We start from the raw sequence: 25405 nt of genomic DNA on the forward strand, positions 1-25405 counted from the left end.
AATAATGTGATGACAGCCTCTGACAACAGCAGCAGCTCGTTTCTGCAGCCGTCTTCTACATATGACCTCTAAAAGTTAACGAGGTGTGGATGTGTAACGGGGGTCTCTCTCTGGTCAGTGGGCTGGCGTGACAGAGAACGATCCGCCGGTGAAGTGACAGCACCGACCTGGCTGTCTTTATGGAAACCCATCAGAGACCTGTGGGCTGTGAAAAACCCTCTTCAGCCAAATGGGCTGCATATAAAACAGGAAATAAAACGACGGCACAGAGGACGGCCGCAGCAGATACAGAGGAGGACACAAAGTAACAGTGGAACTCAGCAGAGTACAGTAGAGTACGAAGGTCTACGGGTAGAACTGCAGTAGTGATGACAAAGAGTTCTGTTCATACGGAGTCCCTGAAGTCCAATAACATGGAATCTTTTATACACAAGTCATCTTTGTTCAGTTAATGATTAAGTTAAATAAAACATGCATTTAATTGTGTAATGCATTATCTCAAAGAAGTACAATAACCTGTTCAGAGCACGTGGATCTAATATTAATGTTTTATTGAACTGTTATCTTGTGTGACGAGGTGATGAGATGAGGACCTTAATACTGTGTTGTTCCAGAGTAAATAATACAGACTGTGGCCATTGAAAAGGCTATAGTAGGGATATATGTGTACCAACAGTCATCAACAACAGAAACAAAGTGAAACTGAATATGTTATAATCTGGAAGTGCAAATAAATAGTAATGACAACTGTGGGTGATATTCACTGCACCATAAACAGCAGGGTAAATATAAAACTGTTTGTGTTTAATACAACTATGTTTCTCAGGGCACACGGTGTCAAATAAAACAGAAGGAGTTTCTGCAAAATTCCACATTTAGCAAAAAAGAACCAAACTTTGCACCTCAGTGCTGTGAAGAAATGGAAGGTACATTCTGTCTGTGTAGCTCAAACCATCAGTACTGCAGTCGTAGTATACTATGAGTACTGCACCAGAGTGTCCTCAAAGTACCCCCCAACCCTCGCTCCATCCCCCGACTCACTTAAGAGAGAGATGCTGCTGGCTGAGCTGATAGAGCACTTTATACCATCCAGCTGAGTCAGCAGCTTCACAGAGAGGGGAGAGAGGAGACAGAGAGGGAGGGAGAGGGTGAAGGAAGGTGAAAGAGAGGAGAGAAGATAAAAGAGGAGAGATGATAGAGTGAAGTGAAGGAATGAGGTGAAAGAGAGGAGAGACGAAGGAAAAGGAGAAGACAAGTATGAAGAGAGAAAGAAGAAAGAAAACAAGTCTTTCTGAAGAGAAGAGTGTGACCTGCAGCTCCAGCTGCACAAGAAACACTGATTTATCACAGTTCAGCTACAAGCTGAAGAAAAACTCAACTACAGGAGCTCAATTCATTTTGTATCAGCGTGACCATTTACCATTCCACGTCCTGAATGATGACTAAATGTTTTCATTAGTGTCATCTCTTACCCACTAAACACACAACACACACAGCACGTTACAGCAGTACTAGGTCAAAGCTGCTCAGATTCATTCCCCTGATAACACACCAACATATCAACTAACCCTAACCCTAATATTGCCACAGTAGCCACTAACAAGAAAATCAGCATTATTCACTTAACCTGTGAGTGGTTTTAATGTTGTGGCTGTTCACACACAACTCAAGTTTTAATACCACTGGAGAAAAAAGTTTTTAAAAAAGATATTTACAGAACACTGTAAAACATCACATCTACCTCCACTGGCTTCTTCCCAGTTCCTAGACGACCGAACGCTGAACGTGTGGCGACTTCTCCATCACTGCTCATCAAAAAGAGGCATTCAATGCATTTTATTACTGTTGGTTTACACGAGTTTGAGCCAACAACTAGGAATATATGAATTTACAATAATGTAAATCCAAACTGACCGCTCTGCATCCATTTCTCTACATTCCTGTCACTCTGTATATTTATTATTTTTTATTTATTTACATTGACTTATTTCCACACTTATGTTCTGTCATAGTCGAGCAGCCTCTCAGTGAAATGAGTTATGAGAGGAGAAAGAGGGGGAACAGAGAGTTGGAGTAGTGAATAATGTGAGGGTAGGGTTTGGGTTTGGACAGAACAGAGTGACATGTGCTGTATGAGTGTAATAGTGTGCGTTACCTTTGGTACAGGCAGTGGCGTGGTGTTGAGAGACACCTGGCTGTCTCTCGGCCGCTCTGGTCCCTCCACCTTCACACAGATCAGAGTAAGATCAATGCAGCTAAAAGTTGAACTTTCTCTGGACCAAACTGAAACTGCTGCTGCTCACGTTCATTCACATTCACACAGCAAACAGAGCAGGATCCATGGGTTACAGCCCAACAAATCTCTGGAATAGGTGGTTTCACTAGTCAAGTTCCTCCCGGTGTAAAATTAGCTTGTTGGGACTTTGGAATAAAAATCTGCAGACTGGTAGCCCCCCATGGTATGTGGTTTTCTGTCACTGCAACAGATGGTTTGGACCTACTACAAAAAAAATTTAGACTAAAACTACATGGTCTGGAACCAAAAATCTAAAACCAAAGGGTCTACAGCCAAAAGAAGTGAATGTCTAGGCCTAAAACCAAGAGGACTGGATCAAGAAAAAGAGGGTTTGGACCCACTACAAAAAAGGTCTGATCTAGACCTAAGACCACGTCTAAGTCAATTAGATCTGGACTTAAAAGTAGTCTAGACTTACCACCAAAGGCTTGCGGATGCCCAGGCGGACTGTGCCAGGTGGGGCAGACTTCAGAACCTCCACAGCCTGGGCCAGAGTGACCAGGTCCAGTTGGGTCTGGTTGACCGACACCAGCTGATCTCCAGGAAGTAAACCACCATGTCGTTCTGCTGAACCTCCAGGAACCAGAGAACGGATCACCATCACACAGCGACCAGGATCCAACGGATCCTTCACAGACAGAGAAAGACTTTAATTTTGTTTCTCTGAACCTGAATTCCACCAGAGGCGTCCAACAACTTAAAGACAGGACATCACAGCACGTTCTGAAATGATTCAAGACTGTTTCATCAAATCTACAGAATTATTCCAGGTGCACAGTTTTACACATTTAGACTTTAAACACACTGGGATCTCTTCGATGTGATGACTGTGTACGACCTGGTGCACCCACTGACTATTGTGGGTCAGGTTTTTAAACTCATTTTTTAGAAAATCATTTGTAATAAAGTCACTGAGTGAGACTGAGGAGGGCTGAAAAAAGAGAAGAAACTGAAGTTTGTATTTATTTCCATCAACCATTAAACAGAAAGATTTAAAAAAGAATCAACATGTTTACAACAATTAGTTCAGATAGACACTTACTCAATCTTTTCTAGGTCTAAACAGGTCTGCAAGTCCTTACAGCCGACATATCAACCACTACTAACAGGTCAAGTGTTCAGATTCTTATATTTTCAGAGCATCAAAGTTGCTGCTTAGATGTAAAAGAGAAAACCAGTCCTGAGTGGACTCGGTTATCACGGATCTCAGCAAAGACAGAGACGAGCAGATCAGCAGGAAGACAGGCAGGGGGAGACAGAGACCAGAGCAGTGACAGAAAACCCATTTACACAAACACACAACAACACGTAAACATGCAGAGGAGAGGTCGGTGGAAGAAGAGGCCACACTTTCTAACCTGACCCGTTTTACAGGAAACACCAGTTTAGAGGTCAAACGCCTCTGAACCCGGAACAGAAAAGGAAAAATCAGAGACGTTAAAGTCAAGTAATCTGACCAGACTGTAGAAGAGAAACGCTCAAAGTGAAAACAGACAGTATCATAAGTTAGGAACAAGGACTGAAACATGTAAAGAGAATCTTTGATGCTGCACTGGTTCAGCAGCAGGAGGTCCGACCTTAAGGTGATTACCAACAACACAAACACAGCACGACAGAACCGTAACCACCTGTTTTTCAGGCAGCTTGCAGTAAGCACAATAACATCTAATATCACGACAGGCTCAAGTTTCAAGCTGTGGAAAATCTGAAACTGGACCCGTCTCAGTGTTAACGTCTTTTAATTTAGGGTCAACTCGTTCTGTTTGCTCAGAGAGCGAGTTTCCTTTTGTACATTCATCAGCCATCATGTTGTCAAATTTATGCTAAGTCCAATGCTTAAAAGGCGTAACCTTTGATTTATATATAATATTTATGTATTTATATATGTGTAAATGTATGTGTGTCTCTGATGATGTATCCTGGTGTCATTTACAGGCCTAAACACAAAAGACAGACATGGAAAGTGGTTAATCACATTTTCTCAGGTGCAATTTTCAGGTACAGCTAGAAATATTCTACTTTTTACGTTCTACACTGCAGTGGCACATTTTTAATACCTGGTAGAACTAGTTTATTTACAGCACAAATGTTCTCCCTTTAAATTTTGTCTGATGTGTAGTTTCAACATTTGCCTTTTATTGCTACTGACTGACGGCTCAGTTTGTAAAAAAAAGATTTACAATTACACACAATATGACTTTTACTTTACATTTATTTATTTATCATCACTGGCCCACAAATAGACTCATGTACCAGATTTAAAAAAAAAAAAGACCAAACGTGTGCTCAAATTTCACACTGAAGCTAAAAAAACACTAAACTAAAGAAACTAAAAAGTAGAAGGAGCAAAAAGATCCACTTTAAAACAGAAAGACTTTGCTCCAGATGTGTTTGACATACGCAGCCAGTTCAGTTCGTAATAGTTACTGGTGAAAAATGACAAACAGCAGATGGAATAAAAGTGACTGAAGGAAAGTCCTGGCACAGGAAATGGTGCAAGATTGTTATTGACCATCTCTTCATAATAAAACACTAGACAACGTTTTAAACGTGCTTTGTTTTGAAGGTCAATCTATGTGGTGGATCTACTTTTGGAGAGATTATTTAGATTCAAGTTTAGTGATAATTTGATCATTTATCACTTGAAAAAAGCATTTGTATCACTGGCTAATATAATCTGCACCAACTGTATGTAGAAATAATTAGAAGTGCATTAATTAGACTTATGTTGCCTGTAAATTGAACCAAATCACAGTCACTGACTTCAAACCTTCTCACAAATGTTAAATTATTAGATATGTAACGGGACGTGTTGCCCTGCAGGTCGTCAGCTTCAGCCTTTGTGAAATAAAAACAGGTTTTTACTTTTGAACTTTATGCCAAGTTTTGAAATACTACAATACTTCAGGATATAATTAATTAACATCTAACTTCATCCAAAGATACAGACAGAGTAATGTGATGGTGGTGTTGAAATCAAGCCTTTAAACTCAACCAGCACCGTCACTGCTCCGTCTGTTTAACCTGGTCTTAGTCCAAACCCCCCAGGGACTCATGCCAACTATAAAACCCTCTCCTGGTGAGAGCGGACGCACATTTTGTGAATTCCCCCGTGGTGAACCCTGGGCATCGCCCGCGCTGCAATACGAGCTGCTGTGCCAAGTTTCAAGCTGCCAGAACAAAGACGTGCTGTATTTTTAGACAGAACAACATGGCTACAGGTGGTGAAGAGTCAGAACTCAAGTCCTCCACTCCTACAAGATCTTCTAGAAAAAGAAAAGCCTCTGCTGTCAAAAAGTGGAGAAATCAGAAAAAAGGTAGGAGAAAGTGTGAAATTAAAAATGTACTTTACCAAAAGTAGTGAAATGTTTCCACGGCTGTTTGTTGTGAACAGATAAGTTATTTTCCCCCCAGGTATGTAGGTTGTGTGGTGTCTAAACAAAGTTTATAAAGCCAGTTAAATAAAAACTGAAATTTTACAACTGAAATAAACACAAAGTCAAAATATCGAAGACAAAACATTTTTGTATTTTTAAATTTTACACCTTTCAGAGCCTCCGAGGTTTGATAATATGAACAAAACTATTTCAATAATTTATTAGTTTCCTCATAATGAAGATACACAGGGACCATTCTGTGACAGTTCTGGGTTTCTAGTTTGGGCTGCTTGATTTCAATGACACTAAAACTCAGTTCTTCAGCACCAAATTATATTTTACAGACAGTGCCACTACGCACAAAGACAAATACATAAATAAACAGTTAAAATGTTGACTGGCCTCAGACCCATCCAACGCCCTGAGCCCCCAACGCTTCTGTGTAAATAGAAGAAAATGCAGCTGGATCCACATCTGTTGAAAAGACTGAGACCAGACAAAAGGAGGCAGCACATAAATGACCAGGTGTCACCATCATGTTACACGCCACACGTCTAAATAAGGGTGGAGTTTTTTCTGTATATTTTATTTGTAAATGTGGAATTTTATTATATTAAAGGACTAAAAATGAGACACATGGAGTGGAGCTTAAAAAGAAGCTTTCAAGAAAATGTTGAAAACAACAACAACCGAGCCAGTGAGTCCTGCAATTAGCATTTAGCTGTAAAACACTCATAATAATGTGCTCTTAGGTACGGAGCACACTTGTACAGACACAAGTTATCAGCTTGATGTTATGGTTATTAGCATGTTAGCCACAACAAGCAGGTCTCTCATCCCTCTGAAAGTTCAGTAGCACATTGTTTAAATTACCCCGATGATCCTCATGACCCCTCGCTGAGGGACACACAGAGCATGTGCACTAGCCACCTCCTCCAGTGGCTCCTCTCAGCTTTCCACACACGAGTAGAGATAAAATAAAACAGTGCTGCACTTTCTAAGTGATACTGAATGAGATGGATCAAATTCAGATTTTATAAAAGACTCAATACAAGAGGTTTGTGACAATCTAAAATGGATTCACAGTTTTATAGCTGCTTTTATGGCCACTACGCCGAATTACTTCACTGCCCAGTGCTTTGAATTAAGTGAACTTCCCTCTGCTACCACTTACACTATGATGTGATATAGTTTGGTCAATTTCCACAAACCTTTATGAGGTTTCTTAGGTTTATACCAGGCAGCAGGAGCAACACTCGACTGACTGAATAGATGAATCTAAGGCACAGCGAGTTCTGAGATCTCAGATCAAATGAAGAAACACACACCGGATTAAAGAACTGATCAGAATGCCATATTTTTGTGTTAAAGGACTGACTAGAATAGTTTCCCTTATGGTCAACCAGCTACTTCAGGAGGTGTTTTCACTCAGAAAAGAGCAAAGTCTTAGGAGAAAACCCATTTTTCAGGTACAAAACTGGTCACATTTTAAAGACATCAAGTTTTAGAGGAAACCAACAGCCCAAGTCCAGACAGACAGTTGAGATCAGCTCTTCTCTTATTGCCTCCAACCATCTTTCACTCAACTCTGACAGCTGGAGAGTCAGTAACAGGAAACACTTTGGCAGAAACACCGGACCGACATGCCCTTGGGCGAGAGATACAGAGGAAAGAAGGGTGAGATGGAGAGAGGAGGCAGCGAAGATTTGTGAGGGAAGTTGATTCATTTTATTCTGTTTTCAGATCGGTTTCACTCTGAGGTTGTTTCTGATTTTTACTGCTGCAAAGTGGCTCTTTTCTAACCTTATACAATATAAAAAGGGAAAATAATGTTTTTATAACTGCATCACTGACCTGCAGTTATCCTTATTATTTATTATATTTTAAATATACTATATCCAATTACTATACTTCCATATGTGAGTTTCAGCTCTAGATGGACCGTGACTTTAAGAAAAGTGCAGTTCTGGAAAAGAAGAAAGTTAAAAGCACTGATGAGAATAGTAGTGAAAAGTTTCAGAGAGTGAGTCCTTAACAGTTGGTTGTAGAATTAGGAGACGGGTGCAGTAATGAAATGTCAGAACCTCCAATCTGTCATTAGATTCTGCTGGTAGAAGTTATTCTACCCAACCCCTCACATGGACGTCTGCACTAAACTAAACCTGAAATGGGATATTTTTTTATTAAGGATTCTGCCTGCAAATGTTCTTTGGAAATGGAAACTAATGATTCGTCATTACTGAGAAAGTGAAAACTCAACTCACTATGTGTTCTCCCTTCTGTGCATCACATATTTGATCTTATACCAAACATTTTACAGAGACAGTTCTTTGTCTATGTGACTTTTATAATGCAAGGACAGATGTGACATTTTTTGGGTAAAGGTAGGACAAGCATCATGTCAAAGAAGGTCCAGCTGGCCTCTGAACAGAAGTTGCATTGTTCACATCTGAGGCTGAAGCCAAAACCAAGCAGGCATCACCATCACACACACACACACACACACACACACACACACACACACACACACACACACACACACACACACACACACACACACACACACACACACACACACACACACACACACACACACACACACACACACACACACAATGAACTACAGTCATTTAAGAGGTAAAGATGTGAGTGGGAGACGTATCAGGTGGACAGAAGGTCACAGGTAGGTTAGTAGGTGGGAGGATTTAGACTCTGATCACTTTAAGAAAAATGATTTTCAACTTTTCAACAAGAGCAGTTTGAATGTTTTTCTGGAAAAAGCCACTGGAGTTTCCTCAGGTTTTGAAATATTAAAATATATAAAGAAAGAATAATCAATCTCCATTTCTGAAATGGTGGTTGAGTGATTTAAAACTGAAATTAAAGATTTATTTTTAATCTCATCAAAACATATGGACTGTAATGAAACCTTTACTCTTGAGGTTCCTGGATGTTCTCTAGTTCAAAGAGAAGTTAAAGTAGCTTCTGTGAGTTGAACAGGAGCCAACAGCTCAACAACACTACAATCTGTCCTGACCACCTCCTCCCACAAACATCTATCTGTATCTATGTACCCATCACTTTATATTGTACCTGTCTTGTCTCATCTTTTCTCCTGAACTTCTGCTGGTAACTTTCCTCTTGGGTGAACAACAGAAACTCCACAGAGGGCTCCATGTTCTCTGTATCCAAATGTCTATCAGATATTTAAATTATGTTTTTAACAAAGAATGATGAGTTATGATTTTTCCATTTTATAGCTTTACTCACCATTATGCAATTAAAATGCATATTATGTTATAAATGTTATAAACATTTCACCAGAGGTTGATTGATGCTAATCGTAGTAAGGTATCCTCAAGTCCTGTTTCCTGCACTAGTTCCCACATTTGCCTGCTGCTGGATTTCCTGGTGCCATGTACAATGGTACAATGTGTGTTCCTACTGGACACCTCCCTGTCGAGGTCTTATAGGCAGGTTGACTGGGAGGGGAGCCAGAAGCAGACCCAGGGCATGCTGCAGGGGTTTTCTATCCCTTCAGGTCAGTAAATGCACCGGGATTCCCGTAAAGAAGCTGTCAGATGTGGGAGAAAGGTGTACAAGCTTTGCTGTAGGCACTTTAAGGTTGTGTGACAAAGATGTAAATTACTCTATGTCACACTGTGCACAATGGGTCTAAACATTCTGGTTGCTCTGCTAGCTGAATGATTGTAATGATGTTACATAACTACAGTGTCCCCCGGTTTTAGTCCGACAGGATGTAGTGACAGAGCTGCACAGACCCCGCTGCAGACAGGTAATAATGTGATTTGAACCTTTTTAAGTTACGTTTTCATCAACATCATTTTGATGAAAACAGTTGAAATATCAGTTCAACTAAAAATGAGCCTGCATTTATCCAAAAGCAGCTGTGATCACTTCTTTTTTAGGGACCTCTGAGTGACACAGACAGTTCTGTTTATTATTCGAACAAATGTCCCGTCTGACAGTTGTTCTGCTTGTGTTCCCAGTGAAACAAAGACTGGATCAGAGTGGGAGTTGTGGTGAAAGATAAGCTGGGATGATATAGAGTCTCAGAGCTGCAAAACCACCAGGGTTTTATTTCATTTATCTCCATCAGGAGGGCACTGGGGCCTCAAACACTGCTGCTCAGTCCGCCAGACTGTCTGCCACCAAATTACCGACCCTGACCTGTGTGATACTGTATGATCCACATACATAAAAGATCAGAGGTCAGCTAGAGATCAGTACAACTCAGAGTCTGTCTGAATAATGATCATCTGCCTTTAGAAACTGGGAGCAGACAAGGAAAAAAATGGAGGTAAAGTAGAGCAGCAGTATGAAAACAGTTCATCTCATGCATCATGAGAAGTTGGCGTCTCCACAAAATGGTGCTCGAGTAGCTGAGGACGACCTGTTTGGTAAACAAAACACCTCAAACGCTGCATCTCTCAGCAGCTAAGACATGAAGAAGAAATGTAATGTAATGTAATGTCATGGAGGGGAACGACCACCAGCAGCCCCATGGAAAGGACCCACACACACACACCCACACACCCCCTAATTACATGTTCATTTTTCATTTCTTATTACGTAGTGCAAATATACTCTGGTACAGAACAAACATGATCTCACCACACACACATACAGGACAGGGCTCCTGGGCAGATACTGTATGTGCAGGCTGACATGGATGTGGACCATCGGGGAGTTAACCTGGCGCTCCCTCCACTGCCTCAGACAGATCTGACTGAGGAGGAGGAGGGGGAAGAAGAGAAGAGGAGGAGGCAGAGGTCTTTGAGGTGAAGCTGTGCCTAGAGATAAAGTGGTGGGGGGAGGAAAACACAGCAGACCGGGGTTTCCCAAATTTACTCTGCAGACAGGGGTGATTTTAACATGAAAATACAAGAATCTGAGAAATCAACCACAGACAACGTTTAGTTTTAAATTATTAAACATAACACGGATCTGAGGACTCCTGTAGGGACCAGGAACCATAAAATATACTGTCTCACCCCCCCGGAAATCTGGAAATCTGGTTAATCGTAAATGTGTTTCAAAGATATGAGCCGTAGTTTGATCACTAAAATATTTCAACACTGTTTTTAGTCTCTGATCAGAGGTGACGGGACAGTCACCACCAGAACAAAGGATCCAGTGAAACATACTGGAAAATGTCTATCTAACCTTCCACCACACATCTGAGACCAAACGGCAGACACTCTTCTTCACTTTACTTCCCACCCCCAGTCTGTGGACTTCCAGGTTTAGGGGGTACATACATCCTCTGGGTCTCTGCAGCATCATTATGAGAGGAATACTCACCTCAACTGTGAGCTTACAGTACAACTGCATACAATGGTTTGGGCAAAGTAGGTTTTAAGTTAATATTTGAACTAAAAAGAAAAGACAACACAGCAAACACGACACATACATAGCTTTTTTTCCCCGACCATACCGTACTATCTGAACCTAGAATCACTCCTCTCGAGTCGCTTTTGGTACCAGTTACTTCATTTTACACTGCAAATAGCACCCTGTCAATGTAGCTGGTGGAAACTGGTTTGTTCAGACAATGAGATAACTGAGGTTACTTCTCAAAAGTACCAGGTACAATCCAGAACATATGACTAGTGGAAAACTAAAAAAGGTGTAGAGTTGAGTCAAGATGAGCTGATACCATGGGTCAGAAAAGCACTACTATGAAAATATGAAAAGGCAGATCATAACGCCAAAATGTCCTGGCACTGGAAGGTGCAGGTCAGAACATACCCACCCACTGTTTTCTATGCAAGTCTGCACACCCAGGTGGTGAGATGACGCACATCTCCACATCAGGATAACTGACCTATCTGCTGAGTAGCATTCACTCTCTGAAGGGAAACGTCCCTCAGTTACGAGATCTGTGTCTTTTTGATGTCAGACAGACTCTGGGCTGCTACAGGATGTGTTTGTGAGCAGTGATATCTGTCACAATGAGTGTTTAATTTGAAGAAAGGCTAATTTTTCATGTCCGTTTACTGCTGCAGTGGTTTTTAATGGTTTTCACTTTAGAAATGAACAACGCGCAGCATCTGCAAGACAGGGAGGAGTTCATAAAAGACACTATCAAGTTGTAATTATGGATGCTGCAGCGTCCAGGTTCCACCTTCAAGCATTTTTAGCTTGTTTGCAAACTCTACATAATTATCTGCAGATTAAAGGGAAATTAATGGTAATCCTGTATATATATATATATATATATATATATATCTTATGTAAGCAGGATCAGAAATCGTACCGTGCATGTTGTTGTAGTTCAAAGACTAAAGGCTGAAGTTGCGTCATGTTTTTACAGAAGCTGCAGCAGACAAGCAGAGATCATGACCGTCACACTCAAACCTCAGTGTGGAGACAGTTGGCCATTGTTTTCCTATCGACAAACCACAGAGCAGTGAGCTGAGTCACACCAGCTTCACCCTGAGTTCACCAAGAACCAACTAGAGGGAGGTAATTAACTCTGCATGAGTCTGTTCCCAAATTTATCCATGTCAGACACAAAGTGGTCCAGTGTGTCTGGACACCACTTTGGTCCTCAATGAAAACTACAGAGGGTAGTGTTTAGTGCATAGTGATAAATTCTAATTTTTTTTACAGTACTCATGCATACATGGAAGTGAATTTGAAGTTTCCACAGAATGAAATGAATCCTAAATATTTTCCACTTTACTGATTTCACCATGTTTTTACTTACACAATGAAGTATCTCAACTTTTTTTTCTGCACCTCGCTCAGAACAAAGTTCACCTCTGCTCGTTATGTGTAATATGTATTTAATACTATAGTTATTATGATCAGCGCAACAGGTCCTAGACTTGCTAATTAGTGGATGAAGTTTTATTAAGTGAAAAAGGTCTGTGTGTGTTCTAATGGACTAAGACATCACTATTGGAAAATATAAAGCCATTTCATGCATCTGTGGTGTAGGTGCCCAAGGAAAACTTGACAAAGATCATAAATCACAAAGATCAAACAAGCAGCACCAACAGAAACACAATGTCAGATCACAGGAGTGGATGATCAGCTCCCATCAGCACAACAAACAGGAAAACAGTGGAGACTTGTTCTGACCACATTCAAACTTTGCACATTATCACTGACCGGGCTGAAAATGCAAAGAGCAACTCAGAGCGCTGATGGAGACGCCGCTGGGGCTAAACTGAGTTACCTGGTAGTCCAGGATGCTGAAGCCAAGGCCTTTATCTTGTTCCTTCTGCAGCTCCAACACCTGAACATCTGGAGACCACAGAGCGAGCTCCCCTTCGCCTTCATCATCTTCTTCATCTTCATCATGCTCCTCGTCCTCATCGTCCTCCCAGTGGTGCTGACTCTTCTCCTCTCCAGGCGATACCTGCTCCAGTAAGATGATAACACACAGTCACATGAAAGATCTTAAAACAAATGTAAATTATTTTCTAATTAATGATTATATTATTATTATTATTATTGTCATCATTATTACTCACATAAATTATGTTAATTCTTTTATTAATTAGTATTAATACGTAATTAATATGTTATTTATTTTTAATTATAAAAAAATGTTTAATTTAATCAGTGAGACAAACATTCGTATGATACAGTTCTACAAACCACAGGGCCGCCGAATAAAGGGGTTTAAATCTGATGTCAAATGAGTTCAAACTCATTCCTTTGTGTATTTGTAAACCATGTGAATGAAGTTAAAACAACAGGTTACCTGTTTGACTACCTGCTGCTGTTCACTGCTGCAGAGCATTGACGACAGCTTCAGTTCGATCTGAACAAACAACAGTGTGGTTATGAAGTGTGTCTGTGTGGTTCACCTTTAGTGAAGATGTCAGGTCAAAGTGTAATTAAAAACCATCAGAACAAGGCATTAAAACCAGTTAAATATTAAAACGGATATAGTGAATTATAAATTAATAATTATCATTCTGCTCTCACCTCGTCTACACTAGGTTGTGCTTGTCTTGCTGGTCCTGGTCTTGGTTGTAAGACTGGTTCTGGTTCTGGTTCAGGTTCAGATTCATGTTTAGATTCTAGTTCTAGTTCCAGGTCAGATGTCGGGTGTCGGCAGCAGACCAAAGTAAACGGAGGAGGCACCTCTTTGAGGAAAGACACAACCTCCCGACGAGATTTACCATACAGCTGAACATCATTCACCTACACACAGACCAAATTACACAGAACCTTTACTTAAAAATCCATTAAAGACCTTAACTGTGTTACAGGTGCAGGTCATGGTCCCTGTGAAGGGCTCAGCAAAGGTTTCTGTTGTAATAAGATAATAATAATAAGCTTATAGAAATAGTCCCATTTTTACTGAGAACGTGAAAACACAGTCCATTTACAATAAAAATATAATAATAATATAAATAATACTGAAGAGCTCTCGACTTACATTTGACACAATATTAACAACCGTTATAAAATCACAGCCATGAAAGTTTAAATAAGTCTTACAGTCATCCTCATGTATGTTTCCATGGAAACACTGTCCACTGAGACCAACTAAACACTGATGTTCAATAGCACATTTGTTGTTTAATGATGAGGGAAATAAAAGTTATCCCAGAACAGAGCCTTGTGGCACTCCATCCGTACTGACACAAACGTATAATTGTGGAGGAATAGGCACAAGTTACCTTCACAAAGTGGCCTACAGTTGCCTTGCACAGTGTTCGAGCATGATCACTCCCCCACACTCCTTTACTGGCCTTTCACACTACTCGTGTTGAAGAAAACATACCACAACGTTCAGGATTTGATTTGCCTTACTGCTTATGTATATACTACACACACACACACATATACACACACACATATATATATATATATACATATATACACACACATATATATATATACATATATACACACACACACACATATATATATATATATATATATATATATATATATATATATATATATATATATATATATATATATATATATATATATATATATATACATATATATATATAAGAGAGAGAGAGAGAGCGAGAGAGCGAGAGCGAGAGAGCAATCCCTTTGTCACCATGGTTTTTAAATGTGACGCTGCAAAACTGAAGTAATAGCGTTAAATTATTATGCACAGATTTGTATAGAATTACACTAGATGCCAATAGTGCTCCAGTGGTCCAGGATGAAGTGAACCAGGGCAAAGTAGGCTGAACCGTGGCTGAGCACAGAACAGAGCATTCATGAAACACACCCAACTTTGGGGGTCAATCAGACCCGGTACGAACTGCCTGGTGCGAGTATGTCCTTTGTGACGGTGCTGGAAATCAACTGCACAAAAAATCTGACAGGTGTAGTTGTCAGGTTGGACTTCTGTGACAACCATCAACACCAACATATCTGTCTGCTAATCCTGCTCACAGATTCTCACGGTTTACCTGGTAACACCTGTTACAGATGTAAAGTTGATCTGACAGTGTATACATGTCTCGCTTTTCTGTAAAACTGAATTAAAGTGAGTAAATTTTGCTTCAAGATCTATAGAAAAACATCTATAAAAACAGTCAATGCATTTTGTGCTACTGTGTGTGTGTGTGTGTGTGTGTGTGTGTGTGTACAGGTTTCTACCTCCAAGAGCTCATCCTCAGGTCTCAAGACTCCATGTTTATCCACGGGACCACCAGGGGCCACAGAGGAGATGTAGTGGTGACCATCGAATGAGTCCAACTCGACACCGAGACGCAGAGTGTGGATGGGCAACAGCTGTGCACACAAATACAAGACAGATACAGGATTAGATTAACTACACCGAGCTCTGACGAATGTTTTAAAGTCCAGAAACCAGCAGTAAATCCTCCTCCACAAGCGCGATAATGTTCAGTTTTAGAGAGATGCCGACTCAACTGCTGCTGATTTTGGAAGATGTGGTTTGTGTTGAGGTTAATGAGCTGCACAGAGTCACACTCACCTTCGAAGACTTCTGCAGCTCTGCATCATCTTCAATGACGGGATCCAAATCCACCACCTAAAAAAAAAAAAAAAAAAAAAAAACAATTTAGCTGCTTATCCTTGTCCTTCCTGACAACAAACCAAACTTAACTTAGACTAAAGTCTGCAACCAAAGGCCTGACTCAGACACAGAAGACTGCAGTGATGTTTTACCAGAAAGGGATAGTCACATCAAATGAGGATTTAGGATTTTTATTGAAGTTCAGTGCTAAATAAAAACTATAATTCAAATGTTTGAAAGCAGCTGCATTTTACAAGAGTCTTTTATGATGATAATTAATTTATAACAGACAGTATGAGTAAAACTCTGTGTGTGTGATGTCTCACCAGGACTTGGTACTGTGGTCCCAGAGCTTGTTCCCATTTAGCCATGAGTTCTGCGAGAGAGAGTGAGTTTTAGGAGGACAATTTATTAACACAGTAAGAACACCCCACCTTCATTGCACAGTTTTCTTTTTAATATTTTTTAATTTGATGGCATCAGCACATTTAAAAAAAGGTTGGGACAGGAGTATGTGTACCATCATCATCTGTATCATCTGTGCTCTGGACAGATCAGAGCGTCATCAGACGAGGACAGTTTCCGCACTCCCAAGGTGGCGTTTCTGGATCTCGTTTTTGTTTTAACATGCATTTGTGGATGCAGTCACTGAACCGTGTTCACTGACAGTTGTTTTCAGAGATGCTCCTGAGCCCATACAGTGAGTACAGTCTGTTTTAAACCAGTACTAAAGGCAACCTGCCTTTAGTACTGGTTTATACAAAATATTATGTGCCATGAGTGATTAAATTCTCCAAAGTCTTTGCAGTTTTACATTGAGAAACATTTTGCACACACAGTCTTTCACAGAATGGAGAATGGACCTCTCCTCATCTTTGCTTCTCTTATAAAGAGTCTAACTGTGAGATGTCCCATCAGGAGTTTGTCTTTCCTTTTTTGAAACATGTTGTTGCATGACATTTAAAATGATGGTTTTTAAAAAGCAATCAAACTTTTTCATCATGTTTGTGCTATTCTCAATCAAATGAGTTTATGTGATCAATTCGTTCTGTTATAACGAATTTATAATATTTACTTTTCACTGCATTTGAAACAGGGTTGTTTTACTGTCGTCCACCACACTTCAACAGATTTACCAGTAGCTACAGGACTGTATTTGGTGTTCCACAGCTGCTAATACTGCAGCACAAACATTTCACTGTCTGCTCCAGGGTGACGGTCACCTCATTGGAATTCACTGGTTAGCAGCACAAAGCTAAATGACTCAAATATAAAGTGTAAAGTAAGCAACTTCAACAGTGGAGACTTTGCATTTGTGTGTGTATTTAATGTATTTTCACACACACATAAAAACATCTCAGCAACAATACCTTCTCACATCTCTGAGGAATGAATGGGTTTTCCAGACAGGGCGACTGCAGCAGTTTGAACATTAAAACACAGACATTAGAGCAGATTACAGTTTGACGGTTTAAGAAAAACCTGCTGAACGGCCGTCAGTCTATTCTCTGAACCATCACACTGGACTGAGGAGGGAAACCGCCCCTGCTGATCTAAAAAAAAAAAAAAAAAAAAAACACGCCTCTGTTCTCACGAATTTCCGCACATGTTGAGGCATTTTGCAGAAGGTCTGGCTGTGTTACAACAACAGCCTGTGATTAAATTAGCATTGCTAACCCCAGACTTCACAGTACAATTAATCTGCAGTGTTTGGCTGAATAAACAGGGTAATACATCGCTGCAAGGCTGTCAGACAGCTCGGACACTTTACATCTGTTGGCTGGGAGCAGGCAGACAGCGTGCTAAGTGTTAGCGTGGCGTTTTGGCCACTTAGCAAAGCTAATGAGGAATAAAAAGAGAGGAAATAATTCAGAGAGGAGTGCTGTTAAAGGGCTGCACTGACAAGTCTGCAGGAGCTACTCGGGGTGTTTTTTGTTTAATTCCAATGATGACTTTAGATTTAAGGATAAGTAATGCAAAGTGATCAGCCTTTGTGATCATTCTAGAAAACACTCAACTGCAAAAGATAAATGTTCAGTCCTGTGCGGAAAAGTTTAATATTTTTCAGTTTTCCATGTGAATGATTTGAACCATATGTTTAGTAATGAGCAAAGCAGCCTGTAAAAATCTGAAATAAAAGGCTACAACTGAAGTTTTGGCAGAGGAGTTGCACCTTTGGCTATAAACATTGATTTATAACTGCGGCAGTTAATCTACTTAACACTACAAGGTAATGCAAGTTTTGGCCTCAGGAGTTGTACAATACGTCTTCAATGCCACTAGTAAAAGTACACGTGTTTCTTCAAGAGTGAATTACATTATTAAAGTTGCACCTGCTCCACAGGGTTGTGTTCTGACTGGTTTTACTGTGCGGCTCTTTGTAATTAACACAAGAAGCCCAAGTAAATTAACTAGGACGATAATGCTCATTAAAGATGAAATCTTTAACAGACAATTAATTAGATGATGTTTTTGTCTGATAAAATCATCATGAACTGGACTGTTCGATCTCAGTTTCTTGTTGTTGTCAAAGAGTCTTTGGTCAAGACATCAAACCCACGATTCTCCAGCACTTAAAATGGTCCACTACAGCTATACTGTCATTGCTGTGCCCTGATTTTTGGGGGTTAATAAACTAGTTAAAATGTAAAATTAATGTAAAATTACTGCAGCTCATTAATCCATGTGTTGTTTTTTCACCTAAATTTTCTTTTGGGAAATTGTAAGATTCATGTCTATATCAGCTGCTGCTAACCAAGTTCAATGAGGTCAGAACATCTGCTGAGGACTGTGTGCGACATTAACTGCAAAGGATTTTCTGCAAAATATTAAAATTCATTTTGTTTGACGTCCTATTACAACTGAACCTTGAAAATTTGTGCTATTTGTACAAAGAGCTGTAGCTCCCTCACTTATTCCTATTCTAATGTTCTGTTCTGTACTGCAATAGAAAGTCCACTATTTTATTTCAAACTGGAATTAAACAAAATGTTTGTAACTTTTGGTCTGGACTGTGTGTCTGTGCTCACCCCTTGTTAGTTGTGCTGAGTTGGGGTACACTGGTTCTAGTTTCATCGCTGTTGGCCTAGTCCCAGGTGATCGGGCCGTCACCTCCAGTGACCTCCTCAGAGACATACGAGATGACCCCCTCTCCACTGTAACACACAGAAAAAGTCAACATGAGAAATTTGCTTGGATTTCTTTTTTCCATGAGTGACAGTGAGGAAGAGAGTTTTTGATTCTTCCAGGTCTTTGTAAATTTCCATCAACTCATCCTGAGACAATAATTCAGCAGTTTAATGAACTGTGATTTTTTGTTCAGACTTTTAGTGGCCAGTTAATAATTCCTTAGGTGGGAGGAAATTTGGGTTCAGTGTTTCTGGAATCCCAGATATGTGCATGTAAATACACAGAGGATACTCTGACCTTTAACCTCGCTGATCATCCTGTTGAAAATCTATAAAACTCAGGATCATCACAGTTCATCATAAGTGTGCGCAGATAAGGAAGCCACAGAAATGACCAGAATAAGAAGTTAAAAACTTGAGGCTGAACTCAGCTGGTTTCCAGTTCTGTGTTTTCTCAGTAATGAAATAAAAGACGTCTAGAGGAGATAAGAGCCCCGCACTCCTCTGCTATTTTAAAAATCACTTCTCTCTGGCCTGGAGGCTGACTGGTTCAGGCCGCCGGCCGATCGCAGGACAAAAAATGACCCTGAACCGGGTGAATTAATCTCTGTGGACGCTGGTGGAGGAGGAATCGCAGACTTTCTGTGGAGAGTTTGGGAAAATTACACTTTGTTGCAAACAAATTTGTCATTTTAATCTGGGAGAGAGGACAGAGGCAGAGAGGCTTCAGACAGGAAATAAGAAGAAAAGCTGTGATAAGTTAAACACAGCGTTAACTCCTCTCACAGGAGCAGATTCTGGTTTTAGTACCATACAATACATACATACAGGAAGTCACTTTACCATGTTTTAGCCTGAGATATGCATTTCATTTATAAAATATACATTTGTAGCAGACTCAATGAGTTTAATGACGCCAGCAAAACATTTTAGTATCATAGCTATTCAGTCATTTCCTGTTGTTTCAGTTGAAATCTGTTTTAATTGTAAATCACCAACGATCACAGTGACACAGCAATAAACAGTCAACATTTGACCATTTTAATGACTTGTTTTTATGTCAGACTGTAAATCAGATTTGTCCATGATTTATTAATGTCATAACAAAGATGCATTTGATTACAGATCTGAGTTGCTCCTACATTAAAAAAAGTGAGTAATTTCAGTTAACATGCTGGGATTTCTAGATGTAATGTATTTGGTTGTGGTCTGGGAGGCAACATACTGTAATTCAATGTCTGTTGGTCAATTGGCATCAGTCTTGAAAACCCTTCGGGTCTGGTCCAAGTTTTGGATCCAATCCCTGGACATGTTGACACACAAACCCGAGACACTAAAAGAGACCTGACCCGGGTCGATTAGTCTGAGCAGAATTAGGTCCTAATCTGACTCAGGTTCTCAGAATTGAGCAGCATTGGGAAGACCTGTACTCATCAGATGTACTTGCAGAATCACTGAGTATTAGTTTATACCACTAAAGCACAATATGCATTAAAGTTACAGGCGTCATATGATGATACCTGTATTAGTTTAAGTAGCATCTGGTTAATGTGAATAATCAAAATAACTTAACTAATTAATACCAACACCAAATGCAGAGTGTGAGTTAAGTATGAATCAGTGTGAGCGAACTGCTGCTTTAACACATTTATAAAACATATTAGGACACAGAGCCTCTGCCTGTTCTCTGTTGTCAGCACCTTGACTCCGAAACCCGTCTGTCTCTCGGTCAGATCAGACACTGTAGTTTTCAGGGCAGTACTGTTTGTCTGTGTACCTTTATCCAGGGATCTCTCCAGGGCTCTGGGTTTCTTCCTGACTACAGTAAGAACGACAGTCTGACCGGTTTGCTTCATCACCTCCAGCACCTCTTGATTGGTCATCCCATGGAGACTGACGCCGTCCAACTGTGGACAGACAGGAGGACAGAGAGAAAGACAGATGAACAAAGAGAGAGACGAAGGAGACAAAGGAACATAAAGATGAAAAACAGAGTGAACAAAGACGAGACAACAGGAGACAAATGTGAAAAAGGTAGTGAGAGCAGAAAAAAAACAAGACGATATATCATGAGCTTGATGTGCAGTAACTTGTGTAAATTTTAATTTGTTAATAGAAAAAGTGAAAATGAGATGAGGTTCAAAGAAAACTTTCACTTAAAGACTAAATGATGCATGTAGGGGAAAAAAGATCAGGTTTCAGGCTGTTACATGTTTGGTCAGGCTGAACGGAGGGACACACACCAGCTGAACGGCGGGACACCAACACAACACGACCCCCCGCACACGACCCCACACAGACACACACAGACACACCACACCAACAGACCACACAGACACACAGACACACAGACACACAGACACAGACACACAGACACAGACACAGACACAGACACAGACACACAGACACAGACACAGACAGACACAGACCACAGACACAGACACACAGACACACAGACACAGACACAGACACACAGACACACAGACACAGACACACAGACAGACACACAGACAGACACACAGACACACAGACACACAGACACACAGACACACAGACACACAGACACAGACACACACACACAGACACACACACAGACACACAGACACAGACACACAGACACAGACACAGACACACACAGACACAGACACAGACACACACAGACACAGACACACACAGACACAGACACACACAGACACAGACACAGACACAGACACACACAGACACAGACACACAGACACACACAGACACACACAGACACACACAGACACACACAGACACACAGACACACAGACACACACAGACACACACAGACACACACAGACACACACAGACACAGACACACAGACACACAGACACACAGACACACAGACACACACAGACACACAGACACACACACACACACACACACACGACACACACACAGACACACACACAGACACACACACACAGACACACACACAGACACACACACAGACACACACACAGACACACACACAGACACACACACAGACACACACACAGACACAGTCTTACAGCTATCAGTCGGTCGTTGACTCGGATGTTTCCACTCTGATCTGCTGCACTGCCTTGAACCACATTTTTTACAAACACACCTACTGCATCTGAAAACAACGAGAGATTTTACAGTTTATTTTATAAAATTAATAGATGTAAAAATCTTAGTGAAAGTTCAACATCTGGTTCACAGTAAAAGATCTGAGGCAGTTTTAGAGCAAAACCACAAAAGCTGCTGCAAAATAAAAACTTCTACAGTTGTTTTACAATAAAAGCCCAGTAAAAACACCTTTCACTAAAGAAAAGTTAAACCTCAGAGTTAGCAGCAACTGGATTTGTAGTTTGGCTTAAAATGTGTGGTCAGTTCCAGTTCCTGGCTTTTTTAAATGTATAAAATGTTATTAGTCTATTTCTAGTGTGTTTTTTCTACATTTCCGTTGTTGTGACTGGGTACTTTTCATCTCCTACCTTGGCTCATCAGAGGATTGTTCCCAATAATGGAGATGCCGAGGCTCTGGCCGTGCTTCTTGGTTAGAGGAACCTCATGGATCTCGTATCCCTCCAGGTTGGGCTGAAACACACATAAACAGGGCTCTATATATTTCAGCTCGGTCTGTACCGCCTCCACGGTCAGGAGCACATAAAGCACAAAGCAAGGAGAAAACAAACTCTTTCATCTTGTCCATCAAGGACGCAGCAGTTCTCAGAGTTTCATGAGTTTGTTTGTCCAACAGAAATTTATCTCCGAGTTTTTCTCTTTACTGATTCAACAACAAACTAAACTTTTTAACCTGAAGTGACTCCTATGAGGGCTATTTGTTTTCTGACTCACCGTCTTGCTGACCCAGTGCTGGGCGGGCAGGTCAGGGGTTCTGGGGGATAAGGAGGTCACGGGGGCAGAGTCTGGAGGTGGTGGGGGAGGTGGGGCTGCTGACCTCTGACCTCGGGGGTCCCTGGCAATCAGCATGGTCACACGACTCCCGCATCCCTGCAGCACCTTGACGACCTGGTCGCTGGTGAGGCCTGTGGTGGGCGTGGTCCCGATGCGAAGGATGTGGTCACCTGTGCGAAGTCGCCCGTCCTGATTGGAAGAGAAGAGGAGGTCAGATAACACCAAGGAGCATATTAAATCCACCAAACTGTCACAGCAGTTTCATGTGTTCCTTGATCACACAGTCTCTGGACTACAGATTAGAATAAAAAGGAGCAATAACCCCACCTAGAACAGGCAGTTTAAAAGGTTCTACCCTGTGTTACCTTCAGCTCTTCGGCTTTGTAAACAGCAGTACAATAACTTCCAAACCAAGCTTTCATACATCAGTATTAATGGGGAGATATACATTTAGTTTCAGTCCTCTGACTACATTTATTCAAAGTCACCAGTTAGTCTTCTTCAGGTTTGAGTTGGACTTACCCTGTCAGCCACGCTGTTTGGAACGATCGTCCTGACCACCACTCCGGTCATTTTTCCACCCACGATGCCGAAACCCAAACCAGATCCATCGTTTACCAGCTCGATCTCCTCCACATGACCCCACTGATCCTGCAGCACACAAGACCCAAAAATCCAGGTTTTACAGGTGGCACTAAAAGCAGTACCACTGAAACTAGGGTTCTGTTGTGTGATGAAAGAAGGAATTATTATTTGGAAAAAGAGGTTTGTGAAGATGATGGTGTAGTTAGGCGTATTGAGAAATGTGTAATAAACTGCATTTCAGCATTTAGTTTCAGTCACCGGTGAAGGCAGAACCAGTCAATCCAATAATCTTATCAGATCAAACCTGCATAATTTATAACACATTCATGAATGAACGACTTCTAAATGAAGAGATAGATGTTTCTTCATGAATCCCAAGGGAAAATTCCAGCGTTCTCCTCCCAGTCATTTTATCTCTCTGCGTTTCAGTGCTGGTAGCAGAGCAGCAGCCTCACAGAGCGGCCGACTGACTATCTGTCCTGAGGTGAAAGGTCGTTAAGCTGAACCTCGGCAGGTAATTACCAGCCGAGAGCATTTCCTCCTCTCTGATACCAGCTGCTGATCAATGAGAGGCTGCAGCAGATACCTGCTAACACACACACACAGAGGCTGTCTTTATAAAGTGGCTGTAATCAGAGGTGGGTCTGGTCTCTCATTACAGCTGTGATCTGATAGAGGAGGTCTTCCTCTGTCTAATGAAACAAACTTCCTCCTCAGCTAATCCCAGGACGCTGGAAGAAGCTGTTTGCCCGATAAAGTGTGTCAGGCTGAATGTTGCATGCTTCGCTTTCTAACAGAAGTTCACTCTTTCCCAGGAGAGGATCTGTTACTGCAGACGGTTTGTTACATGCTGAATTTCTCTGTTTCTCCAACTTGTTTTTCCACACATCTGTCATTTTTGTGGGGAGAACATTAAGTCAGGTAAGTCAGAGCTGCATTAAAGTCAATAGTTTCACCTCAGTGTGATCGCCGAGTTCACTTCTGTACTGAGTTTATAGCAACATAAAAGTGTTCCAGATGAAGTGTGATCCTGCAGTCAGACCCCTGCAGAGCCTGGATGAGTGGTTAGCCTCAGGTTGCAGTGTTAGTCGTAGCATCCTGCCTGTGAAATAAGGCAGCAGAGTTCACTCGAGAAGACTTAACCTCTTGAACACTGTTGTCCTCTAGTTGGCCCTCTCTGCCGTTTTACGCCACAGCCCTTTGGCACAGCTGCAATCAGGGAGATCTGTTTACTGAAAGTGCATCTACTTTAAATGTTTTTCTTATTCAAGTGGTTCTTGCCAGAGACGCGTAACTCAACAAACCAGGAATCCGAGTGAAATACGGCACTGACCCCACAACACAACAATGCTTATTTTAAAGAGGACGGCTTCAATCCTGATGCTCTCCAAGGTGTTTTAGGAGCCTCAGTAAAAGTTGGTGTGTATTGAGAAGCCATCTTCCTTCGCATGTGTTTCCAAAATGGTCGGATTTGGGCGGCCAGCGAAAAGCCAAAGTTATGAAATGTGTTTTCACTGACTGAATTTGCTGAGGTGTGAGGTATTCATTCTTTAATGTGTCACAGCCTTTATACTGTATTATTGGTACTTTTACAGTGAGACTAGACTCAGATTCTCACGTCACTCATATGTAAACATGTCAACATGTTGCTTCAGCTCAAGAGAGTTCACAGAAAAGTTGACCAACTTTATTAAATTAACTTATCTTAAGTTCATTTTCTGTACATTGAGGCAGTTTTAAAGGCCCCTTCAGATTTCTTTAATTACACAATCTGTTATTTTTTATCCTTGTTCTCTGTGCTTTTCATCATTTTTAGGAGAGCTATCAATTAACTCTGAACTCCTGAGTGCATTCGTTGACACACTGTCCTAATCGATGCCAGGATAATATTCACTAAAAAGAGAAAAGCCGTAAAATCATATGCAACAGGCTGATTTATATCTGTCTTTATGAGATACTTTACAGCGACGGGTTTTCTGTCTGTGTCGGGCTGATTCCAGCAGAACCAGGAGCTGAGAGGTTTGCCGGCAGAACACCACATCAGCCTGTGACAGTAGGTCAGAGCTGTCTGGATCGGCCCGGCAGAGGAGGCTTGGCTTTGGGAGACTGATAGTTAGC

The 25405-nt window shown here is 41.0% G+C and overlaps 1 protein-coding gene across 2 annotated transcripts in view; it reads right to left on the minus strand.

Annotated features, from left to right (window-relative positions):
* The window catches only part of patj (PATJ crumbs cell polarity complex component), a 91063-nt gene that overhangs the window by 55700 nt on the left and 9958 nt on the right, over window positions 1–25405 (minus strand). For both annotated transcript variants that reach the window (XM_026346492.1, XM_026346493.1), the window contains exons 7-20: window positions 23225–23353; window positions 22643–22891; window positions 22279–22381; window positions 21829–21917; window positions 20573–20702; window positions 18697–18822; window positions 15994–16043; window positions 15626–15682; window positions 15286–15420; window positions 13639–13857; window positions 13412–13471; window positions 12881–13063; window positions 2715–2924; window positions 2156–2224 (exon numbers count right to left, since the gene is read on the minus strand). In XM_026346492.1, coding sequence (XP_026202277.1) covers window positions 2156–2224; window positions 2715–2924; window positions 12881–13063; window positions 13412–13471; window positions 13639–13857; window positions 15286–15420; window positions 15626–15682; window positions 15994–16043; window positions 18697–18822; window positions 20573–20702; window positions 21829–21917; window positions 22279–22381; window positions 22643–22891; window positions 23225–23353 — 1809 coding nt within the window. The remainder of the gene's footprint in view (window positions 1–2155; window positions 2225–2714; window positions 2925–12880; window positions 13064–13411; window positions 13472–13638; window positions 13858–15285; window positions 15421–15625; window positions 15683–15993; window positions 16044–18696; window positions 18823–20572; window positions 20703–21828; window positions 21918–22278; window positions 22382–22642; window positions 22892–23224; window positions 23354–25405) is intronic.

Source organism: Anabas testudineus, chromosome 4 (assembly GCF_900324465.2).
Source record: "Anabas testudineus chromosome 4, fAnaTes1.2, whole genome shotgun sequence".
NCBI classification, from domain to species: Eukaryota; Metazoa; Chordata; class Actinopteri; order Anabantiformes; family Anabantidae; genus Anabas; species Anabas testudineus.